Source organism: Populus euphratica, unplaced genomic scaffold (genome assembly GCF_000495115.2).
Source record: "Populus euphratica unplaced genomic scaffold, PopEup_1.0 scaffold2.1, whole genome shotgun sequence".
Taxonomy (NCBI): Eukaryota; Viridiplantae; Streptophyta; class Magnoliopsida; order Malpighiales; family Salicaceae; genus Populus; species Populus euphratica.
In genome coordinates this window covers 5,248,526-5,275,915 of record NW_011499846.1, presented here as the reverse complement: position 1 = coordinate 5,275,915, position 27,390 = coordinate 5,248,526, and the positions used below count along the sequence as shown (strand labels likewise).

Here is a 27,390-nt window from a genome sequence, read left to right as displayed (position 1 = left end):
TCACTTAAATCGTACAACCGCACTGTAATAGTCTGTGGTTTAGCCATATTGACCCATGTCTGATTTGAGCAATAAGGGTGGCCATCCTTTTTGTGATGCTAATCCTCTTCTACAATTTGAATTTTTTGATTACCTGGATCCATAGTATAATGCCTGCGCTTGTATGTGACATGAAATGTTGATTTTGATTAGCTTGGCATTGTTCTGCTTCAGTTTTATCGTTTCCGAAGTTCCAGTTGTTAAAATTTTGACCATGTTTGTTCATGGCATAAGTAGCAGTATAAAACAACAAGACCATGAAGAGAGCCGCATATAAGAAACTAGCGAGCACAAATCAAATTTGTATCCAAAGATGCATATATAGAACATAGATCAGAATATCTGGAAATACAACCGATACACATCACGCATGCAGGCACGCGGAATTGACAGAAATGTGAGATCAGACATCATTCTTAATGGAAGAACTATATCCGCTTTGATCATCGTAATACTTGGACCACAGCATTACACCCCCATACTTGGAAGAGTCCTTGATGGATGGAAGCACGTTCGATGTGAGATCAGGCACGGGAATGAAGCCGCTGCCTGCTGCCGCAGGAGATGCGGGCAAACCCAAGAAAATCTTGCTGGCTGGAATGGCTGAAGTCCATTGCTTCCAAGCATCCTCCAGATTGGTGACCTCCCCAGAAGCGTATTGGCAAGGAGGGTTGTTGTAGAACTGGACCCAAACGTAATCGAAAAGACCGGTTTTCAGGGCATTTCCCACCCAAGCATCAGGGAAGGGGCACTGGGGAGCTGCTGTTAAGTACACCCTTTTACCTTTATTGCTATAAGCAGAAAGGTACCTTGCAAGGTCATCCCAGTACAATCCTGTTCCTCCTTCGATGTCAAAGTCAATCCCATCTAGGACAGCAGACCCCAGGGGACGGGATGAAGAGTGACCCCCCAAGAAATTGTTCCAGAGATAAGTAGCGACTTGCCTCGCGTCCTCTGAGGAGGCGAGGGAGTAGCTACCAGAAGCTCCTCCTATAGAAAGCATCACCTTAACACCTTGGGCTTGGCATGATTTAATGTCAGAACTCAAGCTTGTGCAGCCATTGCTGTATGGATCGCAATGCCCAGCAAGGTTAATCATGGGAGTCTGGCCATTTCCGAAAGTCACGAGGAAGGCCAGGTTTACATATTGGTAGTTTCCAGTTGCACAAGTATCTGCCAGGGTTCCCTCGTTTCCGTTCTGACCCCAGTAGATTGCTATTCCACCAGCATCAGATCCTCTTGCTAAAATTAGCAATACTAATGCGGCAACTGATAATGTAGTTGCTGGTTGAAATGCCATCTTAATCTACTTTTGCTACCCCCTTGGAATTGTTCTAATGCAGAATGCACTGCATTGTGCTGTAGGAGAATTGCTTTTATAGTAAAGGGATACGATTGCTCTGACCGCAGGGGTTTTTGTATTCTAACGATGCCTTGCCTTAACAGTTACGTCTCCTAAGTTCCCCTGCTTCATACTTCCACGCAGACGGAGTTTTTTTAAGCTTGAAAATATCCATTTTGAAAAAATCTGCATGCCCGTTAGCCTTCGTTTGCCTCCAACGTGTCTTAAATTGTTGGCCTCTTCTGCTATTAAATCATTGTTTATTGGTGCTGTTAGCTGCAGTGTACCACGAAGTTACCAAAGTACAGGAATTGCGGAAATGTTGCACTCGGGCGGGCTTCAATGCTTTGTCCTTGTTTTCTCCTTTGTCATGCTTGGTACAGTTCACTACGAGACAGTATGAATTTCATATTTTACAGAACTTAATCTCAATAACTTCTCTTTGGATAAAATGCCTTAATCCTTTTGCAAATTGTGTTATGCTCTTAGAATAAGAGCTACATATAAAATATTTTGGTTTTGTTTTGCTTGATTGAGCTTATTGGACCAGAAAATTCATCTTCATCACAGGAGAAATAATTATCAATTTACTCCCTAATTTCCTTGAGCACCAGATAACCCTTGGTTTTCCACCAAGCTGGATCATCGCCCAAAAAAACCATCAATAAACAAGAAGATAATCACAGTGAATGCACAAACAAGACTCCATTCTTGTTTTTATAAGCGAAGTTACCATCCATGAAGACAAATACTAATTCCATCTGAGCACGAATAATTGTTATCTAGGATTCAAACCATTCCGCTTAAGCACTCCCGTGCTTTCCAAGATAATGAGCTGGAAACGGTTTAAACAAGAGAAATCAAACATTAGTTATAGCAGTCAAGATGGAGACTTGGAGTTGATGGCTACTTCTCTCCGTCTACCACTATATTTCGAGCAAGCAACCAGGACAAAGGAGGAAATGGACGAAAGGCAAAGTGGCGTGGAAAGATGAATAAATTAACCAACTGTTGGATATCAAAACCATTCATTGAAATTTCAAAACCTCACTACAAAATAAGGGGTAACTGTTACGGCACTCCATTTAAGCATAGGCACAAAATATGATTATTAGAAGAGGGGAAAGTTTTTGCTATAAAAAGCCATGGCTATCCAGAATCCTCAACAAAGAAGTAGAAGGGACTTATCATCATATAAAGACTTGGTAGCTACCTTAAAATGGCAGTACTAACAACAACTTCAATGCCATTCCTCCTCTTAGTAATGTTACTGCTAGCAACGGGTTCAAATGCAGGTGGCATCGCTATTTATTGGGGCCAGAATGGAAATGAGGGTACCTTGGCAGAGACTTGTGCCACGGGATTATATGAGTTCGTTAACATTGCTTTTCTTTCCAGTTTTGGTAGCGGTCGTAACCCAATGATGAACCTTGCCGGTCACTGCGATCCATACAGTAAAGGTTGCACGGGCTTAAGCTCTGACATAGAATCATGTCAATCCAAAGGCATTAATATGATGCTTTCTATCGGAGGAGGTTCCGGAAGCTACTCCCTGGCCTCCTCTGATGACGCAAGACAGGTCGCCACTTATATCTGGAACAACTTCCTGGGTGGACAATCCTCATCCCGTCCGCTCGGCCCTGCTGTTCTAGATGGAGTTGACTTTGATATTGAAGGAGGAACAGACCTGTACTGGGATGATCTTGCAAGGTACCTTTCAGCATACAGCAATCAAGGAAAAAAGGTGTACCTAACGGCAGCACCCCAGTGCCCATTTCCTGATGCGTCTGTAGGAAATGCCCTCAAAACAGGTCTTTTCGACTATGTTTGGGTCCAGTTCTACAACAACCCTCCATGTCAGTACACATCCGGTGATGTTACCAATCTCGAAGATGCATGGAAGCAATGGGTTTCAGACATTCCAGCCACTGTGTTTTTCCTAGGATTACCTGCTTCTCCTGAGGCAGCAGGAAGTGGTTTCATTCCTGTACCTGATTTAACTTCCAACGTGCTTCCAGCCATCAAGGGGTCTGATAAGTATGGTGGTGTGATGCTGTGGTCCAAGTACTATGATGATCAAAGTGGATACAGCTCTTCCATCAAGGCCGATGTCTAAAAATCTTCGATGGTCTTGTATCAACATCTCGTGTCTGTGGTGGCTCAGTTCCTACTACTTTATGTTCCATGTATGTAATCTTCATATATTCTTCGTAAATAAATGCTACAGCGGTATTTGTTAGATTTATAATCCCTGAAAATATTTGCTCTTTATTTCACTACTACTTGACTAGCTGTAAATAAGTGTCCACTTAAATTGGGTTTTCCAACATGCATTCTGCCTTTTCTTACTAAAAAATCAAAAGAACATACTGTGACCCCAAATCTCCAGTCAGCACACAGCCACATTCTACTCACACTTTGAATCTGATCTGGACATGATTTTCATTTTATTATTTTTCACATTACCGCCATTGCACTGCATTGCTCTGGAGGACCGTTTCTTTTGTAGTAGCAGGATGTGATTGCTCTGATTACAGGATTCTGTTATGTTCCAACAATGCCTTGCTTTAAAACTTGTGCTGCCTCAAGCTTCCCTGACTCCGAATTTTAAGCAGACGAAGTTTCTGTAGCTAACAATTATCACCATAATGAAAATTGGCATGCCTGTTAGCTTTTGTCACTGCCTCTTAAATGTCTTAAATTTATAGCTTGTTCTCCCTGTCAGCTGCAGTATAGGAAGTTACTCAAAGTTTGAAATGGTAAAAGTTTAACAGCCTGGTGGGTTTCGATTCGCTAAGTCACCAAACTTCACCACATTTTCTTGTTCTCTCATTTTCCATGTTTTCCATTTTTCGTTGACCAGAAATTATTTATATTTGACATTAACTAAGCAAAACCCATTTCCCTATCATACAAATGTATTTGACATTTACAAACCACAACCTCGTTCAGTTACTTTATCTGTGCTGTTCTTCAAGAGAGCAGAGAGGAGAGTCCCCTTCACTCTTTATCAGTTTTCATGTCATTTCATCTAGTTTGTGTCTGAGACATTGCAGTATCATCAGATAGTAAGGAGGGGACCCTTTCCTTCTGTATCGCCTATTCATCTCTGTTCATGTAGCTCGTCCCTGAAACATCCTATCTCTACCTCCTATCAGCTAGCTAGGGACTCCTGTCTGCTACTTTTGCTTTTATCTCTTTCTAAGGATATTTACATGTTACGATTCAGGTATTGCATGGAAAGCACAACTCTCCCTTTTCTCCCCCCCCGCCCTCTTAACTAGGATACAGACGCAGCCACACAAAGAATCACTCTTGGTGTTTCTAGTTGTTTTACAAAGGGTATTAGTTACTCATTTCCCTTCTTCTCAAATAGTTAAATCTCTTGTTCGGAAAATGGGAATCCTATTCACCATCAATTTTCATCGTGTACTCTATCAAAGTCGACCATGGAGATTGTGCTCTGTGTGTTGTTTTCACACTATGCTACCTGCAGACAAATCAGAAAATAAACACTGTTAGACATCTTGATTCACCTTCTCATACGTTGTTTAAATGTAGGAATATTTAGGGGCTGCTTTGGTCAGGGTGTGGGTGTCCCTCACTGCGCATTGCTTATTGATAGTTTTGTTATATCTTGTTTGTTTTGAGAGGGCAGTGGACACTTCTCTATACTTTGAGCATCAATTTCTAAACATATATTAAATATTTGGAGGCACATTTCTGTCTTTATGCATTCTTGCATTTAGATTTTCATTTTAATGGAAAAATGAAAACTTCTTTTAATGATCAAGATGTCATGCGGATAGATTAAAGTAGAGACCATACTATAGGTTGGAGTATGATCTTGGAGTTATTATGAGGCTTCTGCCGCCAACTAAATCATTAGAGTTTTTAATGTATAAAGAAGGGCCATCTAGAATATCATTAAAAAAATGTGTTTCTAGAATACAATCTTTGGTTCTTTTTCTATAAATAAAAAATCAAATTGTTTTCAAATGATAATGTCAGCGTTTAAAGCCAATCTCACAAGCCTGAAATTAATAATTATATAAACTTATAATCATCATATTAACAATCACAAGACTCAAACTTAAAACTACAATAAAAATAAACATTTTAATTTCAAACTCTTACCACTAGGCTACCTACTTAATAATTAAACTTGTGTTTTTTTTTTAATTCGAAGCCTGAAATTAATAATTATATAAACTTACAATATATAAACTTACAATCATCGTGTTAACAATCACAGGACTCAAACTTAAAACTACAATGAAAATAAACACTTTAATTTCAAACTCTTACCATTAGGCTACCTACTTAATAATTAAACTTATGTTTTTTTTTTTAATTCAATCATAAATGTCATGTCAATAATCCATGTGTTTTTTTTATTTGGAAAGTTACTGTAATTTTTCAATTAAATTTTTAATACTATCCTAGAATAATTTATGATTTATTCTAATTTTTATTACTAATGAATTTAGAAAAATTCTTTTCTATTTTCAAAATCTTCTAAAGACCACTTATTTTTTGGGTGTCAGAATTGGATATGTGGTATAAAACTTTTTTTCTTCTAAATAAAAAAATATATATCTTGAAGATTATCAAATACTTAATCTCAAACTCTTTTGTTTACTCAATAGTAATGTTTTTTGTTTCTCTTTTTCATCTTAATGTGTAAACTTTTAATGTGAAATCATATACTTGAATCCTTAGAGATCCATATGATTTAAATTTTTAATAAAAATATCTTTATATTTTAAATTTTAGCAGTTGATTCATATGATCCTTAGAGTTTTTATGAATTATTTTATTAAACAGTTAAGATCTCTTATAATGATTAACTCAATTTTTCATTAATTTTGAATTTTTAAAGAGAGGGGATGCATGTATTAGTTTCTTGCTAATTAGTTGACCCACGTAGCTAAATTGTTTTATAGTTAAAAAAACAAATGTACAAGTTTTTTTAATACTTTTTTTAATTTAAAAAAATTATAATTATAAATTAAAAAATCAATGCTTCTATATAATAAAATAAAATAAAAATTATAAAAAAAAAATAATTAATACAACGCTACATGAATCTCAAATTATTAATTTTTATTTATAAACAAGACAGATACCACAACACCTACCCTAAAATGTTATAAAAAAATAAAAGTAGGTAATGCATCACATACTTTTCTATTTTTCAACTACCATAAGAATGTCCAGAAAATTCAGCAAGGTGTTTTTTGACTCAAAAATACAAATGTCACACCAAAACACCTTACAACATTCCTATGATAAAAATAAACCAATAAACTAACCTAAAAACCACTAAAACATGTCTAAAAACACAAATCTAAGCCGAGAAAAATCCTCTCCCAAGTTTGATTTTTTTTTTTTATCAATTTCATGGGAAAAAAACACATTAATGAAACTTCTTAAATGAAATGGTATTTGTTTATACCAAAATTAACTATTTTCATTAGTGTAATTAGTGTTAACTATTGATTTTTTTTACACCAAAATCTAGCTTCTCTCTTTCCTTTATCAAACTATAGATTGAAAAGTTAAAAAAATTAAAATTTTATACTAAAATTAAATTTATTCAAACTAAAAAGGTCAAAAGTTATCAATTGAAAAGATAGAGAATTAAAGTAAATTTTTTTCAATAATTTTGAAATTACCACTTATTTTTCACATATTTTTTATTTTGGTTTTTTAACTTTCACTTATACTCTTTATCAACAGATTGGGAGCAATTGGCATTCAATTGAAGCACAAAATAATCAAAACATCTAAGAAAATAGTTTGATCATCAAAATAAATAAACAATGCATGGTGTGAATCAATAGTCAAATGTAAGAGAGGCTGCATTGCATTCATGCATGCTAAAAAAAACCCCACATCTCTTATATTTTTGTTAATTGGTTCAAATTTCAAAAGAAAAAAAGAAGAATAATTGATTAAAAACTTTTTTAAAAAATTGTTAAGTCTTTATGCCAAGTTTTATTTATTTACCACTAGAAAAAAAAAATCAAATTTGTATGTATATGTATGTATATATATTAAAGGGGTAAAAGAAAAGATAAAATTGTTAATTTTTTTATTAATTTATGATTAGTTACTTTTTTGTATTTTATTTTTAAAATCCAAAGAAAAAATAGGAAAGAAAAAAATGTAGAAATTATAAAATCTCATGCAATAAAAAATTTTCTTATAAAAAATAAATTGAAAATAAATTATAATAAAAATACAAAAAATTAAATCAAGAATGTTTTATCAATAAAATAAATAATTTTATCAAGTAAATAAATCTTCAGCTAAATAAAAAATATATAATATTTTAAATTCAGCTAAATAAAAAATATATAATATTTTTTTTAAAAAAATTCTTTTCAAAATGGAGAAATAATTTCTAATGTAAACAAAAAATTCAAAAAATAATCTAAATATAAATATATAGTAAGTTGGCAAAATGTGTAACAAATTTACTTTTTATTTTTTCAAAATTTTAATTATTTGTTTCTAAAAATTAAACTAATAAAAAGATTGTGCGTGTCCTCTTATTTTAAAAAGTTGAAATTAATTAAAAAAAAATGGATTGATTATAGATGGAGACATCTAACGTAGCAAACCATAAAAGACTCTGTTATCCAAATTAAGACAATAAAAGTAAGACTCTGTTTTCCAATAAAAGTAAGACTCTGTTTTCCAAATTAAGACAATAAGAGTGTGGCTGTCAAAAATAATATCATAGGGAGTTTTAATGTCATTGATCCTTTTTAACTTTCTCCATGTATAAGATTTTTTTTTTAAAAAAAAAGAATTTCAAAGAATCCCTTGGGCTTTGGTCCTTTGCCTTTGGCACTAGAAATACATCTTTGGTTCAAACATTAATAGTTGATAAATTAGGGACGAAGTTGTTGTTATGTGTAGCCACTAGGAGGAGGAAACCGAAACAGTGTTGTGTTTTTTATGCTAAAAAATGGCAAAAGATTTATGGATAAGTATTAAATAATATAATGACGGATCAAGAGAAAAATAAATAAAAATGATTTTTAAATTAGATAAGGAAATCAAGAAGAACAAAACAGCAAGTGACGTCTATCTAGCTTCAAATTTTCTTGTTCCATTTGTCTCCTGCTTGACCTTGATAGAATAGACAATTCATGCACTTGTGGTCGTCATGGTCTGTGGTAACTTTAAATGTGCCAATCACATGAATATTGGCCCTCCACTAATATATAAGAATTAGTGCTTATTAATTTCATTTTAGCTGCTGCAGAACACAATCCATGGAATCCCCAGAAACTCTGGCCATTGAAAGTTTCTCTCGCAGTTGGTTGACCAGTGTCAATCCCTCCTTACAAGGTCTTGAGACGGCCCTCAGAGCATCTCTGGACAGTTCCTATGAAGCCATCTCCGAAGAAGTAGATTACAGGATGCAGAACTCAAGAAGATCGCTGGAAGAAGACCAGAATTTCAATTTCTATTTTCCCATTTCCCAATCCCCTGATGCTCTTCTTCATGCTGACCAGCTTTTCTCTGACGGCCTCATCAGACCCATTTTTATCAACCAGTCAAAGAGTGAGGCCTCCAGTTCCCTGAATTTAGCCCCTACTGTGCCCTCTTCTCTTTCTTCAAAAACTGTTTCAGCTGTTCAGATTCTTTGTCGTTTCCTTGGAAGATGGAAGCGAATCTTGCCGAAGTGTTTTGGATATGTTAGACCTTTATCCCACAGAGTACGAGACTCGAGAATAAGCACAAGAGTTGACAATGTTGAGAGGATAGCATGGAAAGTTAAGAGCCAGAGCAATTCACGGGAAGCATCTCCAAGCAGAAGAGCAGCTTCTTCACTGGATGGTTGCCATGATACTGAGAGCTCAATCCATGACGCAGTTCTTCATTGTAAAAGATCAATGCGTATGTTCATGCCATCTTTAATTATTTTCTTAATTTTTGTGTTCGTTGGTTCAATTCTCAGAACTGTTCTGACCCTCTTCTACTTTTTACTTTCAGATAAATGATTCTTTTACAGAGAGGAGAAAAAACAAGACCGGAAGGAGAAGTGAAGTGTAGAGCTTCTAGAAATGCAGGGCAGGAGATCAAACACAAGTTGTCATCTGCCATTTCTGTCTTCTTCTCCTTTGCTTGTTTATATATTCATGTGTCCATTCAGGATGGCAATTTTTCATTGTTGCTCAGCTGTGAAAAGTTTGATAAATAATTAGTATGTCCTTATAAATTATAATGCAGATTTATATGTTATGTAGTCTCGTCATGGTGCCAACATAGAAATTAAAATTATTTCTTATTCGTCGTCTTCATTTTGTAAAGATATGAGATTTTCAACCTCTATGTGCTTAATTTGTTTTTTCCATGGGATTCTATTTAAAAATTCAGGAACTGGGGTAACAAATTGCAGAATATATAATACTATGCATGGACAGACAGAAATTTGCAATATGACAGACTAGAAATAGAGGGCTAAAAAGACGAATCTTCCCAGCAATATTGAATGGCCTGGGACATTAAAATACCTGCAGATGAAGCATTATAGGACCCCCAGAGGGATTTGTCCAGCTTTTGTTGCTTTATGCTACTTTTATGCTTTTTTTTCCGTGCAGCCCTTCCATTTTATTCCTCAGTGAGAGTGGTTGCGGCATCCGTATTGAATTTTTTTCCGTTCAATCAATTCAGAAACAATGACAGGGGAAGAAGAGGATGGCCATTCCTAGTTCGAAACCCTTTTGTTGCACTTTATGAAGGATCACTTAAAAGTAGACGGCTTATCGCATTTAGGTCGGGTATTGGAGTTTGATAGGTAGTTGTTTTTAAGTGTTTTTTACTGAAAAATATATAAAAATAATTTTTTTTTAATTTTTTAAAATTATTTTTAATATTAATATATTAAAATGATAAAAAAAAAATCTTAAAACATCACGAAACGTGATTTGAACCTAAAAAACAAAAAGTTCATAATCTTTGTTTTACTGAAAAATTCTTCTTCCTGAAAAATCTTTTTATTTGTTGAATGAATGAAACACACAACTGGGATCCATTTATCCAACCGATGAAATTTTTCAAAAACCAATTTTAGGAAGAATGTTTCAGCAAAAATTAGCACTACTCCTTCAAACATCGTTAGTTAATTATCAGTTTCCCTTTCCAAGCTCCTGCAAAAATAAGCACAACAATCTAATGGTCATCATTCCTCAATACTATCCCATTACGGAGCTTGAAATGAGAAATTAATGTATTTGACTAAAACATTTCTCAATCTGTCTATCCTAGTAAATATCATGTAAATTACTCTACATTTTTTTGCATTCAATGAGTGATGTGCTGGGTCTTGATCAAGCACATAAAAGGAATACGATTGCGTTATATATATTTGTTTCATATGCTCTTGAACAATCAGCTTACAAGTCGTGTTCAGAGAGAAAGTAAGGCCCTTAATCTGACTACGTGCCCTCATGTTTCACAGACCCTTTTGAATGATTTCTGTTAACGAAATTTGAAAAAAAGGATTATTGTTGTTGTTGTTATAAAATTTGATAAACTAAGAAATGAAACTATAGTGGCTATATAGTGGCTAATTATGTAGTCATATTAATATTTCCTTCTTCAATGTCCAGGAATTATATAATTGGTGATAAAAATCTTGATACTGTTTTAGTGGGTTTAAACATCTCCTAATGATAAAATCATTGATTTTCAAGTAGGGAAATATATTAAATAAAAGAATAGCTTTAAATTTCAATAATAATGATGTTTGTTATTGTTTTGATACGATAAATACTCTAATAATGAAGATATGAATGTTTGGAGAGTAGAAAAATATTAATTTTTTTATCTTAATAGTTCAGATATATATAATCTATGAACTCGTCGTTTGATAAAGTGAAGAGATTGAAGAGTTATTTGAAATTAAAGATATTAATAAAAGATAAAAATCTCCTATATGTCATTAATTATAGATAAATATCTTTTACATATAATTAATGATATGAAAATGTGATAAATCATTAACAGATTTTTTATATATCTATAAATGTAAAATGTAGAGTAATGATTATTTCTAACATGGACCTTATGGTTGTAATATAGATATTTAATTATCTTTAGATCAATTGGGTTAACACATAGCTAAAGCCTATAAGAAATGAGTTTGATAATTTATTATCATGTTGATCAAGGCTTAACACATGGCTGAATACAAATACATTGAGTCTAACAACTTGATAGACTCACGATTGACTTAAGCTCAACTTGTTATTAGACACAAGTATATAAGATTTGACAATTTGTCAAGCCTACACTGAGTTGTGCTTAATACATTATAAGTATATTAGATTAATACATTGATGTACACATATTGACTTTAGCTTAGAGTTTAGCTTAGCTAAGAGTTTAGCTTAGCTAATAACTGAATTCAAATATATTAAATTTGATAACTTGTCAGATTCATGTTGATTTGAACTTAATATATAATTGAATTTAAATATATCAGGCTAAACAATTTATCAATTCATATTTATTTAAATTTAACAAATAATTGAATTTAAATATATTGGATCTAATAATTTACCTAATTTATATATTATTTAGATTCAATTAATATTAAGTATGACAACTTATTAGATAAAGTTGTCAGACTAATCTTGAATTTAGCACAAAATTAAATCCAAGTACACTGGAAATTGAAATCTGCCATACACAAATTCTGTTGGGTTATTACCTTGAAATGGGTTAAGTTTCTTTCACGTAACATCAAAATATAGATTCAAAAAGTTTTACCCATCACTTGTTAACAGCGGCTTAGCCAATATTGCAAGCAAGAGACACACATATGCATTATTAAAGGGATTCTGTAGTATTTGATAATCACATGAAATCAAGCAAGAGTGCATCACAAAAGGGGGGTCATGGACAAAATATGCTTGCAAATAAGTCGTACGTGATCCTAGCACCAGCTATCTACAACATTTTGGCTCGTTACTCTCTCCGATTGCTAGAAATATACTCAGCAAGAGACAGAACAGGCCCGAACAAAAGCACATCCTTGTTGTCCCCGCTACCGGACCACCCCTCTGTTTGTTTCCTTCAAGACATTGGATGATAATTTCCTAACTTGTAAAATCAAAACACAATTATCATAGTTAAATAAATAGTAAAGAATACAGTGCCTATCTAGTACCATCGCAAGGACCAGCCATCTTTTCTGATCCTGTTGAAGAGTTTAGTGTATCAAACCACGGAATCTTGTCTTTCTTATTTTTCTTGTACATTTTACACGAGGGAGAGTGATATGTTATTCCTGACTATTAAACTCATACTATCAGGTGAAAATATTTTCAGCACTGCAAAATATTTTCAGCATGAGGAAGAGTGAAATTCAATATTTGATTCAATTTAATTATCCTCGATCATTGATGAGCATGGATTGAAGGACTAGATTGAGCAAAACATGATACTTTACGGATCTAGTTGAGAAGAGTTTCAGTTTAGAGACCCAGTGAGAATCGGTGCATAGGCTGAGGATTGATTTGAGGTTTTACACCAAAAAAAAAAAAAAACAATAATAATTGAACTTATATTTAATTCCAAGAAATTGAAAACCCCGGATGTTCCTGGCAAGAAAACGAAGCAACGAATATGTAGACAATGTGGCCAAAGGGGGGCCGAGCCATCTCTTTGAGGTGCCTAGAAGGACATGTCGGGCATGCTTTGTCGTGACTACCATGGAAGGGAAGTCAATATTGAAACGTTACTGGGTCAGAATATCGAGATGCCATGTGGGTTCATGATGCATTTGAAGGAAAATGGATGGGGACTGTGCTTCTTTCTCGGATTTGGATTATAAGGCCCGGCCTCTACCTAGAACTGGAATCGTCTGTGGATTCGCTATCTTTTATTTGTTTGATATGAAACAAGGGATCATGTCTTGTGTTGCTGCTGCTCCTCGGCAAGAACAAAAAAATAAAAAATAAAAAAATCCAGCATAAAGGGCAAGAAATTATTAACCAGCAATATATAATAAAACTAGAAGATTTGCTTAAATCATATTTAACTTTATCAAACAATTTAACCATTTCAAAACAAAAATAAATAAATAAAGCAGTCAACTAGAATATATATATATATATATATATATAAAAAGATTCATCAACCTGAAACAAAAAGAAATATCTATCTATTTTATATAATTATTCGTTTAAAATAACTATTCATCAGAGTAGCAGTATCAACGTGTCAACTATAATCAAGTAATCTCTTGACCAATGTTGATCATTCCCAAAAACATATTTTTTGCTGAAAAATATTTTTTTATTTAATTAAATCTTCTCAATCTTATCCTCCTCTTTTCCATTTTTTTTAAATAACAAAATAAAATAGACAAATGCACAACCTTAACAAAAAGACATATGACTATATGCGTGTGGTTTTTAAAACCACTTTACCTGAAGTTCTAATTAACGCAAATTCGATATTTGCTAGAAACCTTGCAAAATAAATATCAAATTTTGGGCTAAGGTGAAAATCATTAGCCCAGCAATGAAAGCTTAAAAAAGAGGTGGAGTTTAAAAAACAATTAGAAATGTGGAAAAAATTATCAGAAGTGGGACCATACTCACGCCCTCTCCCACGAGGACCATACCCATTCCAGTATTTGACCTAGCGGTGGAAGGAGCTTGTCTCCTTTCACTGCACCTGAGTTCGAGATCTGGCGTGCACGCCTGTCACCCCCGTGGTGCCTTATATGCCTATTGGGTTTGCAGGGTATTCAGTAGGCCGTGAGGATTAGTCATGGTGCACGCAAACTGCCCAGACACCCCACGTAAATCAAAAAAAAAAAATGGGAGCCTGACACCTTGGACCGCTCTACCATCCTAGCCTTGTTGTCTCTGATCTTCACTGGTGTTTTGTTGAATGCAATTTGCCTGACTGGGTGGATTCCGCACGGTATTAAAAATTATTTTTAAAAACATTTATCATTTAAAAATATAATAAAATAATATTTTAAAAAAATATATATTTTAATATGATCTAATAACACTAGAAAAACTAAAACTAACAAAAATTTCAAAAATTTCAAAAATATGATTAAACCACATTGTTAAACAGGACCTATATCATTGCCCCATCCCCATGCGGTTCAATTAAAAAATTTTAAAAATATTTAAAAATTAAGGGTTTCATTAATGTGCTTTTTAATTAAAAAGATTTAATTATTAACTGAAAATATAATAAATATTTGATAATATAATTTAAAAATATCGGTATGGTAGCATATTGGATGATATTTATTTTAAATACTAAGATAATAATGTATTGAATTAACCCGAGTTAATCTGTTAAATTTATAATCTGGGCCATAAAACCGTGAGAACCTTATAATAATCAAATCAAAATAAAATATGATCATGAAGATGAGATAACTTTATAAAAAATAAATAAAAAAATTATAAAGCTCCACCTTGTCTTTATTTTTTAACAAATTCAATGTTAAAAATTAAAATCGAGAAAAAAAACTAAATTACCAGGATAACTCCACGGATAACAGTTTGAAAAAAAATAAAACTCAATTCCTAAATAACATGATATTGAAATATGAGATTGAATAAAAAACTAGATATATAAATAAAAGATTGAATAAAAAACCAATTAAGACATGATATAACAAATTAATAAAGTCGACCCAAATTAACTTATCAGTTTATGATTTAGATAATAAGATTAAAATAAGTTTATAAAAAACAGATAAAAAAATAAAACCTAGTTAAAAAAAATTTAAAAGAAAATGAACAAAGTCAACTAGTAAAAATCAATTAAACTTACAATTGGAGTAATGAAATCAAAATAACACTATATAAAAAAAAAAAAAGATCATGGAACCTAATTTCTAATAAACTCAATGTTAAATAATAAAATAAAAAAATTATTTTTAAAAAAGTGGTCCAATAAAATAATATGGATCAATTTAAGTAAATATATTAAATCTGGAATTTAGATAGTAAAATTATAATAAATTTAAAAAACAAATAAAAAAACTTAAAGGCATGCTTTCAACAAATTTAATTTTGAATATTAAAAAATAAAAAAATTAAATCCATGATATAAGTATATAAACCAATCAAAAAAATAAAAATAAATAAATTATCAATCATAAATTTTAAAATAATCTAATATTAAAAAAAATTAAAAAAAAAACATAAAATATTATCACAGTAAATAATATGTTATGGATATAGTTACAGGGATTTAGCCACAGCCACACCCTTTAATGTTTTACTAATAATACTATTCAACAAAAAAAAAATTGAGAGGATGTTAAGTCACTACATCATTTTTTTTAAGCTAAATTATCAAATATTCTTTCAACTTAAAAAAATAAATACTTTGAGGGAAAAAATCTCTCATTTTACACCTCAACCATTTTAATTTTTTAACCATTTTAGTTAAGATTTCGTTGAACAGTTAAATGGAAAAAATCAAGTTTTAATAAAACAATGTTCTTAAAAATAATTATAAAATTTAGACAACCTTAATTATCATCTCAAAATAAATTACACGAAAACACTTGGGACGAAGATCACATATCTCATTTCTTGCTTGTTTTAAAACGATAGAGATTCGCTATAAAATTATAATTTATTTTTTTTAATTAAATATTTTCATGTTTTTTCCACTGTATTCTTTTTATTCTGAGAAATTAACTATACATAACATTATAATTTGAATAAAAAAAATCTCAAATGCTCTCTCCCTCAAGGGGAAAAAAAGCTTAGATGAAATGTATTTCATTTCCTTCTTTAATTGTTTGTCCAAGATTCACAACATTAACATTCAGATAAATTTCAGCATCAGGAGTTGATTTCGTGGGATTTACACTATCAAAGTAAAAAATGCATGGTATTCACGAATAAAGCCTCATCGAGAGATTAGGATGATATAATATATATTTGTCTTTTTTGAAAGAAAAAGGAAATCATATAAATATATTTCTACAGGAGATTAGAAATCACAACCCGTTATTGAGGGTTTTCCTAATAATACCACCAATTCATGAGGGTTTTTACGAGGTTGTCAACCCGTGTAATTCAGAATTTGATTTTCAGGCTGGATCAACTCCTTATGATTAAACTAGATTTAGCCTAGAAAAGAAATTTAGTTATTGAAAATTTGGTTCAGGATTTTATATTGAATTAGATAAAAATTAACCCTATCAAATTTTATTGGCTCGATTAGCCTAGTTAAAACTCAATTAAAATTTAATTTTTTTTTTCAAAAAACAATGCTATTTTAACATTTGAAGAAAAAAAAACAAGACCTCCCAATTTGTGACCCAGGCTTTAGGCTGGGTCAGGCTTGGTATTGTATATAACTTTTAACGAAAGTGGGAGTGTTTAAATTGGAAAAAATGGGATTCAGAGGGCGTTTCATTTTTCGCTGAAATTCAGGGTTTTTTCTGAGTACAATTGGGCCTCCTCTTTAACAAGCTCTGTGGAGTTCATTGCACAACCTGGGACTGACTTCAACCCTGTAAAATTTGAAAAGGTACGAACAAATTACTCTTTTGTTGTAATCATTCAATATTGTTTGCTTTCAAAGATACATAATTTCATATATTGTTGTTGTAACTAAAACATAGAGAGAACTGTTATATTTGATATCTTTGTGTGTGATCGGCGGTTAAACGGTTGATTCAGAATCACTTCCTTTGTATAATTTCTCCCAGTCACTCGTGATTAAGGTGCTTAATTGAAGTGGTAAGAAAAAGAGCAACACTAATACATAATTTCACACTGGACCACAAACTGTTTGTGAATTTGACTGACTGGAGAGGGAGAGGGAGAGAGAGAGAGAGAGAGAGAGATTTTTTAATTCACTAAAAGAATTGAAGGAGCAAAGAATGCTATAGTTAACTGTGTTTTTTGGATTATGCAATATTCCATCGTCAATTCTCTGTGCGTATTAAGTTGTGAAATTTGTTAACGAGTGGCAATGGTAGCTGGGGTTAGAACTTAAAACAATCTTTTTCCGCAAGTAGTTCTTTTCTTGACAACATTTGTTTCGTTTTGACTTTAATTCTTTCCACAGCCATGCATCCGGTTCCTTTTCATGCGACTCCTGCAGCACCTTCTCCTCCCTGGTTCCCGATGTTACCCCCTAATCCACCACAGTCGACTCCTTTTTGGGACACCAAAAATGTGCATGATCGGCTGAAAGAGTTACAAGACACGTTAACTCTAGCTACATCAATGTACTTGGTTATTCTTTCAGTTTGAATTTCAAATGCTTGTTTGGGATATAAAGTTACGAAGGGGCTTTTCATTGCCTTTTCTCTGCCTTTAGCAAACATGATTTGTAATAATTTGCTATTCTTAATAGGCAGAAAGAGCTTGAGATGTTGATGACAATCAAAAGCACTGAAGGCTCTGTGGAAGATGGGGAAGGGGAATCTACCAACCCTTATGCATGTGGGTTTTACAAGTATTTGAAAGATAGGAAAATTGATTTGGAAGCACAGGAATCACTTTCGGTGAATGCTGCAAATGCTTTGATGTCAAGATTAAGAGCTCAATTAGAGCCATTTAGAGTTATTATAGATGATGCCACTCCATGGGAAGAGAAATCAATGGCAGCTAGATTGTCTAATAAAATATTGAAGTCCAAGCGTAATAAACTTTGGAGGAAGAGGAAGAGACAACGTGCTGCAGAAATCCGCACAAAGGTGGTTTTCCTTGATTTATTGTAGCCTTCCAGGCCTCTGTTATTATCCTTTCCTTCTTCTTTTTTCGCTCTTCCCCCCCCTCTAATAGTGCTTGCTGTGATGTTTAGGAGCATGAACAATTTGATCAAGCTGATCGTGTAGTTGATGAATGGAGGGCTAGGGAGATAGCAAGGGATGCTGCACAACTCAAGGTAATGGAAGTTTTATGTTTGAAACTGGTATAATCAGCTATATTCCTGTTTGCCTCTCTTTCAGTAGGTGCTAAAATTCCAAATGCTGTGCGATTCTCTTAGTTCGAGGAATTATCTTGTATGGTCCACTGTACTTTATCTGGATTAGGTTAGAGTCAGCATAGAAACCTCTTATGTGACTGGTAGAAACTCAACAAAAATTTGTTGTTTTAACTGGAAGACATCATTGCATAAAATTTTGATATCGCTGGTAGATTTGGCCAGTTTCCTTGGAAGCAAAAAGAAATAAATTACATTGAGGCATTAGAATTTAGAAGAACAATCTAAGATTGTCTCATGCACAAAACCAGTTGAAAGAGCTAATGAGGTGATTACTGGGTGCTAGTTGATTGCTTTGAAGGCCAGTAAATGGATTTGTGAGATCTCCAATTTAGTTTTCAATAAAATATATTGTTCAGATATTCCAAACAAACTTGAATGACTGTGCAAGACTGATGTTGTAAGATACCTGAAAGAACATATTTGTTTCACAGGACACCTTGCATTTGTCGGGGCATTCAATTTCTTTTAACAAGCATCCAAGCACCCTCAACTTTCATGCTTCTTTTGCTTGAAAGAACCATCTGTTCTTAAACAGTTATAATTGCTGTTAGAAGTTCAACTCATGCAAATTGATTCTATTCCAGTACTCTAGGTGCATGAAGTTTAAGCTCGAGTGCCTTTTCTCTTGTTCATGTTGTGTTCCATTGGTATATTTATGGTATTCATTGTATTTTCTATTGCTCTTGTTTTCATCATAAGGGGTGACACATCTGGGAGACTGAAATATGAGATTTCCAAACAGCATGATCTTAATTCTTTTGTGAGATGGTGGCATGTTAAATGTATGTTATACTAAACTTGTCTAAATATCTACCTTTGAAGATCTAATCATCATGTTTTTTATTTTTAAATCACGTCATTTTGTTCACATTAGTTGTATTTGCAGTTTGCATGAGGTTATCAATTTTTACTTAGGCATTCACGGTTGCAGGTGGAAAAGATGAAAGAAATTGCAAAGCTTAAAGCAAAAGAAGAGAGGAAGAGGCTAGAATCTGAGGTGAGAATTTAAGAAACATCATACACCTACTGTTTTTATGCTACACTCCCATGTATTCTTAACAAGTTGATATCATCTCACTCGCATCTTGCTTTGATGTTTTGGGATCTAGTATAATGATATCACATATTTTACAGACGCATATACCAAAAAAATGTATTTCATATCTTATATATATTCACGGAAGCATTGTCTATCAAAGGAATTGAGTAGTCAGTCTATTAGTTACATAACATACAAACTTTTTTAATATCTGTGCTTTCGGATTTGTAATTGTTTTACAAAGCTCAAAGCTATCTGTAGCTAATCTCCTGGTTCACATTTCTGCATTACTGCTGTTAAGAATTTGCAATGAGTGTTGACTATTAGTAAAGAGTTAGTAGAGCATTTGTTGGACCATTTCGAGTTAAAACACTTGTCTAATATCATGCTGTTTCTGTCTTGAGTTTGTTTTTCTCCTCTATGGCCGGTGCCCAATCTTAAGTAATTTTAAATGTTTCAGCTTGAGCTGGTATTGGTTGTGGAGAAGTTGCAAGAATTGCGCTCCATCAGGATTCAAAAAATGAAGAAACAAGGTATCCTTGATAAATTTCTTTTTCTTTTTTATTTACTGTGTGCATGCCTGCTGTGATGTAATTTTTCATTCTTATGATTTGTTTTTTCCAGTCCTACACCGCTATGATATTTTCCATGTTAAATACAACCGCATTTCTAATTTCATGAATATGGTTTTTCAGCTAGTATAAGTTTGATGCATCAGATGTGGCATTTGTGTTTAAAGTGGGATTTGAAAAAAATTTGGCGAGTTCAAATGTATGCGTCTTTCCTTGGTGAATGTTATTATGAATACACCTCGACCATTACAGACTATAACATGGCAATATTTCCAACAAAAATAAAACATATCAGCATGCTCTGAAGATAGTCATCATAACTAGACAGTGAGACTGTTTTATCTTTGATAGTGATTTTGAAACTCGATGATTTATGGTCCAGTGGCGGAGGGTGAACAAAACAGTTGGTGGGGCCAAGTTAGAAATAATAGGACTCCAAAAAAAGAAAAGAAAAATGTTTATTTATCATGATGCATGATCCCATCATGGCTGGCCGTGGCACCACCCCTGTATGGGTCTTGTTTCCCTATTTCTTAAGTGAGTCCATTTGTGTGATGCATGTGGTGTCCATGCTCATGTAATCTCATAGTCTATTTTTTACCTTTAATTATGGTTGGTTGTATGCAGGACATTTTCTCCCCGAGGAGGATGACAAGTTTCTTGAGAGAGTTCGAGCTGCAGTTGAGGAAGAAGAGCGCCAAGCAATGGCTGCAGCTGAAACAGATGCTGCCAAGGGTGCCATAGCAACGGCTGAGGAATCTAGGAAAACAATCCAGAGTGGTGGGCCGCACTCAAAAGATGCAAGTGATGACAAAGATGGAATGAAGGAAAGTAATGATGAAATAAACAAGAGCACGGACAATTTAGGCTCCGGTGCAGCTCCTGGTCCATCTGGAGAAAAAGGATCCAAAGGTCAACTTTATGGTGGAGCTTATGATTCTGTAGCAAATTTGCCAATTGAATTCTACCACTATTATCATGGCAGCAATAACGATATGGGCACACTTATCGAGGTGATTTTCAGCAACTTCTTCAACTGATTTTTCACACTTTCCAGAATACACCATTTCTTACAGAATGTAAGATATAATCACATTAGAGTTTGTCTGTTCAGTTAGTACATCACAAGTTTACGTGCTGAGTTGACTGAGCTCCAAATAGCCTTAACTATAAAGGTGCATTTGTGTCGTTCGGGATTCACAATTGCTGAGAGATCCATTGTTTCTTCGTTCTGCTTGCAGGTTAGAAGAACATGGGATGCGTATATAAGACCAGGAGGAAGGTAAGCATGCCAATCATTCTTTTTCCTGGAAGCTGCATTTAATAGCTGTTCAGAGTTAACCAACCTTGTGTAGTGTTTTTTCCCCTAATTGTTCTGTGGAACTTGAGTGCAGCCGCATACCAGGGCACTGGGTTCAGCCACCACCTCCGGCAGATGATATATGGGCATCCCACCTCGTTAGGCCTAAATGAATGGATTGCAACCAAGTATCAGTTTGGCTTCTGCACCTACTAATCCTTCCCATGTCGGTGTATTGTGAAGAAACTGGGGACTTTTATGCAGCTATACAAGTCTGCAAACTTTCCTTGTTTACAATAAAATTCTGGTGCATATAACGGTACAAGTAGGATGTGCAGCCCTGAAAATAGATTTTATATCTGTTTAGAATTTGCAATCGAGAATTTCCGTTTCTCGCTGCGTAATAGCAGTGGTTTTTTTTTTTGTTTGGGTGCTAAACAGGACCGTAAAGCCCGGAAAAAAGGAAATAGAACTACTTGCATAGCCTGAAGTTTCCTAGGTTACAAAAACCTCTGCAATTTATCCTCATCGCACAATCTGGAGGCTCTGTGAATGAAATAAGTAAACCTGTGACTTTCATCAATACCCACCCATGGCCAATCCATCAGCACAGATACTGGCTTCTGTAAACACGGGTAACTGTCATATCCCAATCCTTGTGGAGAAACCCTGAAATAAGTTTAATCCAGCTGCTAGCACAAGGCTCGTGCATCGGTCCCTGTATGTTACCTCTGATGGAATGATACACTGATTCACAACCTGCCTCCAACCGCACAGCCGTTAAGTCAGAAATCCTTTCCGAATCTAAACCAAATTTCACCGCCCAAAGTTTCTTGCCCCATTCTCCCTCATTTATAGTAACTGAACTGGACAATTTGTTTGAACAGCCAACTGCGCCGCTTGGCAAATGGTTAGCTGTTCTGTATTCATTTCAGTATATTTCTCAAAATAAAGAAAACCCATTAACATTTAACAGTTCCTGGTTCTTGTTCAGACAACATGGTATCCTTCAACTAGTGATGTTCATCTCCAGAAAGTCTAGTTGACTGAAACAATAAACTCATTTTAAGTTAAAAGCATCTGGTGGCTCACCTACATGTTAAAGCAGTGATAATGTCCTCCATTTAAATTTTCCTTTCGGAGAAAAAGTTCTCCAGTGGTTTTACCTTGTCCATTATCCAGAGTATTCTTGCCTTTCACAAGATAAATGTTTAGCTTGGCCTGGCGGATTCATTGAGTATAAATGGACTTTTCTTCAGGGGAAAGAAAAATCAGTAGCTATCGTTTAAAAATATAGTCTTTTCAATTGAAAGATCAGGATAGAAAAGTGAGATGCAAGACTGGACAGACATTGATATTTAGCCGAGGGTTCAAGACGGCCCGTCATGAGAAATTCCGGGCATCCTACGATTCGGCAAATTAATCTGCGAAGGCATTTTATGATTGTTAGAGAGGCCTCAATTTATAGAGTTCCTTACCCCTCTGCTGGGACCTTCGCATTGCATCGGAGTTTAAAGAGATGACAATTTCAAGTATAATTATACATGTACGAAAATCAGATCTGTGAACTCAAAATCACAAGAAATAGATCAAAGTTCATGCGAAATCTGTCATTCGATCCTAATTTTCGAAGGCAAACTTGGAAAATGAGTGCACTTTTATAGCACTCCCTCCATAGGTACCTTCGTTGCAAAAACTTTAAATCCACTCCAGACAAGAAGATAGAAGTATAGGAAATCATAGATGCTCAGTGAATACGAACCAGAAAAGGAGACTCATCTTGGGTGGAGGCTATGAACCCACCACACAATCAACGGTTTTTTACCTACTGTTCTATCATCATCGCATCTACTGGGAACAAGCAACATGATACTACAGAAGAAAAAAAGAAGAAAGGCGGCCGCGAAGTGCCAAACCCTAGCTACTTGTCTGCTCCTTCACAGAGAAAAGAAAGCTGGATAGCTCTTTATATAGAAGAGGGCGAGAAAAAATCCGATGCATCTCGATCGTTGGATTCGATTATTATGCGAACTTATTAAAATCATACAGCCATTGCGATTACCCTAAAGGCCCTGAAAAGCCCCGTATATATATATATAAACTGAAAAAAAATCATAAATTAATAGTGTGAGTTTTTTTTTTTTTTTTTTTAAATAAATAGGTTGTGTTTTTTTTTTTTTTTTTTTGTGTCTACATGAAAACTCATTGGATGTTACTCAAAGTTTCTCATTTTTTTTAATTCTTTTTGGAAAGATTCACCTATTGATAGTTATTTTTAAAAATCAAATCGAACATTTTGATAGATTTCCTAATCTCTCACATTCCGTTTGAGTATTTAAAGTACAAAAATCAAAATTACAACGGAATAAATCAAAATTACAACCGAAGAAAGATTAAAATGCTGTGGCATATGGAGATTTTATTATTTTATAGTCTGCAATATTGAATTTTTAAAATCAAATCATACACTGAGTTTTTTATAAATAAATTTAAATTTAATTAATAATTTATTATAATTTTTATATTTAAAATAAAATATGAAATCATATAATTAAGTTCAATTATACTATTTAAAATACCTATAAAAATTAACTGCATCGACAATTTTAACTATTTATTCTTGATTTAAAAATTATTTTTGTTACATAGATAATTATTTTGGTAGAATAACCCTTATATTTATTTAAAATAACATAAAATTTAGGTATTTTAAGAAGATATAAACATACCAATTTCATATTGATTGTTTATTGAAAAAAAATTTAAAAATATATATCTGTTAACAAAAACTTTTTGATCACAATCTTTCCGTTGAATTATTTTTTTGTTCCAATGAAACTTATATTTAAAATATAGGCATTAAAGAAAATATAAATAGAGCTATTTTATATTATTTTCTATTAAATATTTGTTGAAAAAAAATAAAAAAGACATATATTAAAAAAGTCAATCAAAATCTTTTTATTGGAATGTTGAGAAAAACGATTTCTAGAAATATTCCAATAAAATTCTTGAGTTTTCTCAAGTCAAACTTAAATAAATAAATATCTAACCACCTCAAATTATATTACCAAAATAGACAATAAATGACTCAAATAATTTTAACAATGTTAACAATTCAAAATAATACTATAATTTTTAATTTTAATAACTCAAAAGATATCACTTTGCAAATGATGCATTATAAGAAGAAGAAGGTTAAACTTCAAAATAAGCTTTTGAAAATTGCACCCCCCAGATCTCAAGTCCTGAGCTTGTCACCCTGTCACCTCTCATGTCCCATTCGTGAATCACTTAATTACCTTCCATTGCTTTCAAAGCTTGACCTTGACGGCAACAATCTCTCTTAAATGTCTCCGACACGTATCGTGCGACTGTCAAACCTGAAGACTTTTGATTTATCAAGAAATATGCCTCTTTCTGGGACATTGCCGGAATTTCCAATAGACGAACACTTCAGAGTCTTGTCTTTATGCTTCTCGAGTTTTATGGAGAAATCCCAGATTCAATTGGTAATCTTCAATTTTTTTTACTGAACTGGACTCAAGGAATTGTACTTTCTCTGGATTGATACCTTCTTCTCAAGCCTAACCCATCTTATTCACTTAGAACTCTCATGCAACAAGCTTCTTGGATGGATTCCGTTCCTTCCACCGTTAAAGAAGGCCCGAGACTACTCGATACAATAAACCATGTTGGGTCAGCAAATCCAGGGTCTCTTTCTACTAAGAGCAGTTCAATGGAGGCGACATTGAACTCATCGCTTCCTGAGCTTCCTTCCCTGGTGAGATTGCTGCCAAGTCAAAACAGGCTTAGTGGTGTCCTGCAAGATTTTTGACGAGCATATTTATCGCCCTGAGTGCTGTTGATCTGCATCAACAATTTCGAAGGGCATGTCTCTGATTCATTTCTTGAACTTCAGAATCTTACTGGATTCAAGCTTTTCTCCAACAACTTCAGTGGTGCCATCAGTTTAAGCATGATCAAGCGCCGTGAGAGCCTCCCACTCCGTCAGCTATTCGATAATATCCAATTGACTAATTCCTATTCGAGCAACTTAAAACTACCCCAGCTTCGAATATTGTGGTGCATTCATGAATCACCGTAAACTTTATTTTTAAGAAAACAAAATTAGCTGTAGCTGCACGTAAGACAAGATGCAAGTTCAAGCAGCATGAACCACCAACATTTGGTTCTTTAACCTTTTATACATGCATACATACATACATATACATATATATATATATATAGCTGAGTTATTTTTAATTTAAAATTAGCATTTTTTTAGAATAAAAGGTTGGATAGAAAATTAGAAAATCAAAGTTAAAATGGGTAAAATAGAGTTTTGAATTTTATTTTAAAAAAAATTATTTTGATCTTTTTTTATATAAATAATGATTCTTTGAGTTTTAAAATTTTAATTTTTCTACCGAAATTCATTGTGTTAGATTGAAAATTAGATAATCAAAACTAAAATAACATACAAAATAAGCAGTGCTTTTAAATTTCATAACAAGAGTTTATCTTGATCCCTTTTTCTATTATTTATAAGTGATTAGCCCTTTTAGTTTTTAAAAATTTAATTTTTATAGCAAGGTTTCTTGGGTTGGATTGATAATCAGGAAATCAGACTTAAAATTATAGGTAAAACAAGTGGTGATTTTAAATTTTACAACAAAAGTTTATTTTGGACCTTTTTTTTTTGTTTATAGGTGATTATTTCTTTTAATTTTTATACCAAAGTTCATTTCTCTTTATTTTTTAGTATTTTTATAAGAGAAAAGAGAGAGAGAGATTATTATCAAATTCCAGTGTAGAAAAAAAATATTATTTTCTATATCTATTTCAACCCCCGAGATAATTAAAATTAGTATTGATAAATTACTTTTAGTGATGAGAATTTTATAATAGTTGTTTTATACATATATTTAAGTCAGGGAGGAGGGAATTTATTCATTTTAATTTTATGACTTGAGTTGTTTTTTTTTAAATTACTGGGTTGTTAGATGGTCTTTACAAGTTTCAATATTGTTTTTTAGGTGTTCATGGCTTTAAATGAGTTGAAAAAAATGAATTTGTTAGGATAAAAATTTATAACCTTGATTTTTCAATCATTACGGCGATAACTAAAATCCAAACTAAAAAACAATGCATAGCTTGTCTTTTTTCTCAACATAGTGATGAGCTAACGACTTGTCCATCTCTTTAAAGGAAAATAGGTCCAAGGGGATAACCTGGGCTTAAAAGCCCATGTGTTTGAGTTATTTATTTTACACTGATCTTTTAATTTTTTTTTATATATAAATTTATAAAAATAAAAACTAACTCGATTGATTTCATGATCTAAATTGTAAGTTCAGCGAGTTAAGCCACAATATCTAATTTTTTTTGTTTAATATCTTTTTCATCCCTTAATTAATTTTTTTTTTTTGTAATTACATTTTTTTTTATCAATTATTTACTTTTGCTGTCTTAATCTCGCATAATAGACATGTTCTTTTTTTAAAGAAAACATTTCATATAAAAAAACACATGTTTATTATCATACAAATCTATTAAATAAAAACTAATCTATGAAAAAAAATTTATATTAAATTTAATGACATGCATGACTTGTATTAATAGTTTAATTGGTTAATTCAAGTTTATTTTTTTTATTTTTTAATAATAAATTAATTTAAAAATTAGATTTTTTATATTTTTATTAAAGATTATTCCCGCAAGCATGTCAATTTAGAATGCAAGCATGTCAATTTGGAACGTGTTTCCTTTCCGATGCTAATTAAAAATATCATTTATCACTCAATTGATTTAAAATTAATGATTAATGTTTTTTTTAAAAAAGAAACGTCAACAAAATCTATTTTTGTTAAAAACACATTTTACGCCATTGCTTAGCAAAGACCAGTGGACTCGTAGCAACTATACTGTTCTGCACTTATTAACTTTACTTTCTGACATTTTAAAAATAGGTTTTTTTTTATAAAGATATGAGAGACTTTCCAATAAGGTTATAAATATACGGCAATTATGTGGATTGCATCCCGAAAGAAAAGGTAATCAGTTTCCCCAC

General features: G+C 32.9%; 4 protein-coding genes across 6 annotated transcripts; 3 read left to right on the top strand and 1 right to left on the bottom strand.

Moving 5' to 3' along the window:
- Nucleotides 1-337: 337 nt before the first annotated feature.
- LOC105134505 (hevamine-A-like) lies at nucleotides 338-1,365 on the bottom strand. The gene has a single exon (XM_011038948.1). The coding sequence runs from the start codon at nucleotides 1,337-1,339 to the stop codon at nucleotides 443-445; it is 897 nt and encodes a 298-aa protein (XP_011037250.1). The 5' UTR covers nucleotides 1,340-1,365; the 3' UTR covers nucleotides 338-442.
- A 1,259-nt stretch (nucleotides 1,366-2,624) lies between these two features.
- Nucleotides 2,625-3,497, top strand: LOC105134495 (hevamine-A-like). Its single transcript, XM_011038936.1, has one exon. The coding sequence runs from the start codon at nucleotides 2,625-2,627 to the stop codon at nucleotides 3,495-3,497; it is 873 nt and encodes a 290-aa protein (XP_011037238.1).
- A 4,970-nt stretch (nucleotides 3,498-8,467) lies between these two features.
- LOC105134487 (probable membrane-associated kinase regulator 6) lies at nucleotides 8,468-9,731 on the top strand. Its single transcript, XM_011038925.1, has 2 exons — nucleotides 8,468-9,298; nucleotides 9,395-9,731. Exons 1-2 carry the CDS (start codon nucleotides 8,671-8,673, stop codon nucleotides 9,400-9,402), a joined length of 636 nt encoding a protein of 211 aa, XP_011037227.1. The 5' UTR covers nucleotides 8,468-8,670; the 3' UTR covers nucleotides 9,403-9,731.
- Nucleotides 9,732-16,693: 6,962 nt separating this feature from the next.
- LOC105134476 (U11/U12 small nuclear ribonucleoprotein) lies at nucleotides 16,694-23,072 on the top strand. 3 transcript variants are annotated; one of them, XR_843998.1, is made up of 10 exons: nucleotides 16,694-16,936; nucleotides 17,480-17,642; nucleotides 17,771-18,113; nucleotides 18,221-18,304; nucleotides 19,338-19,403; nucleotides 19,906-19,978; nucleotides 20,645-21,030; nucleotides 21,259-21,299; nucleotides 21,412-21,636; nucleotides 21,759-23,072. XR_843998.1 is itself a non-coding variant. In XM_011038897.1 (9 exons), the coding sequence occupies exons 2-9, from the start codon at nucleotides 17,482-17,484 to the stop codon at nucleotides 21,488-21,490; spliced, it is 1,233 nt and encodes a 410-aa protein (XP_011037199.1). In that variant the 5' UTR covers nucleotides 16,694-16,936; nucleotides 17,480-17,481; the 3' UTR covers nucleotides 21,491-21,853. The 3 variants fall into 3 exon arrangements, 2 of the variants coding, with proteins under 2 accessions (XP_011037199.1, XP_011037213.1); XM_011038897.1 differs by having other exon boundaries at nucleotides 21,412-21,853; XM_011038911.1 differs by having other exon boundaries at nucleotides 17,771-18,116; nucleotides 18,224-18,304; nucleotides 21,412-21,853.
- The last annotated feature ends 4,318 nt before the right edge of the window (nucleotides 23,073-27,390 follow it).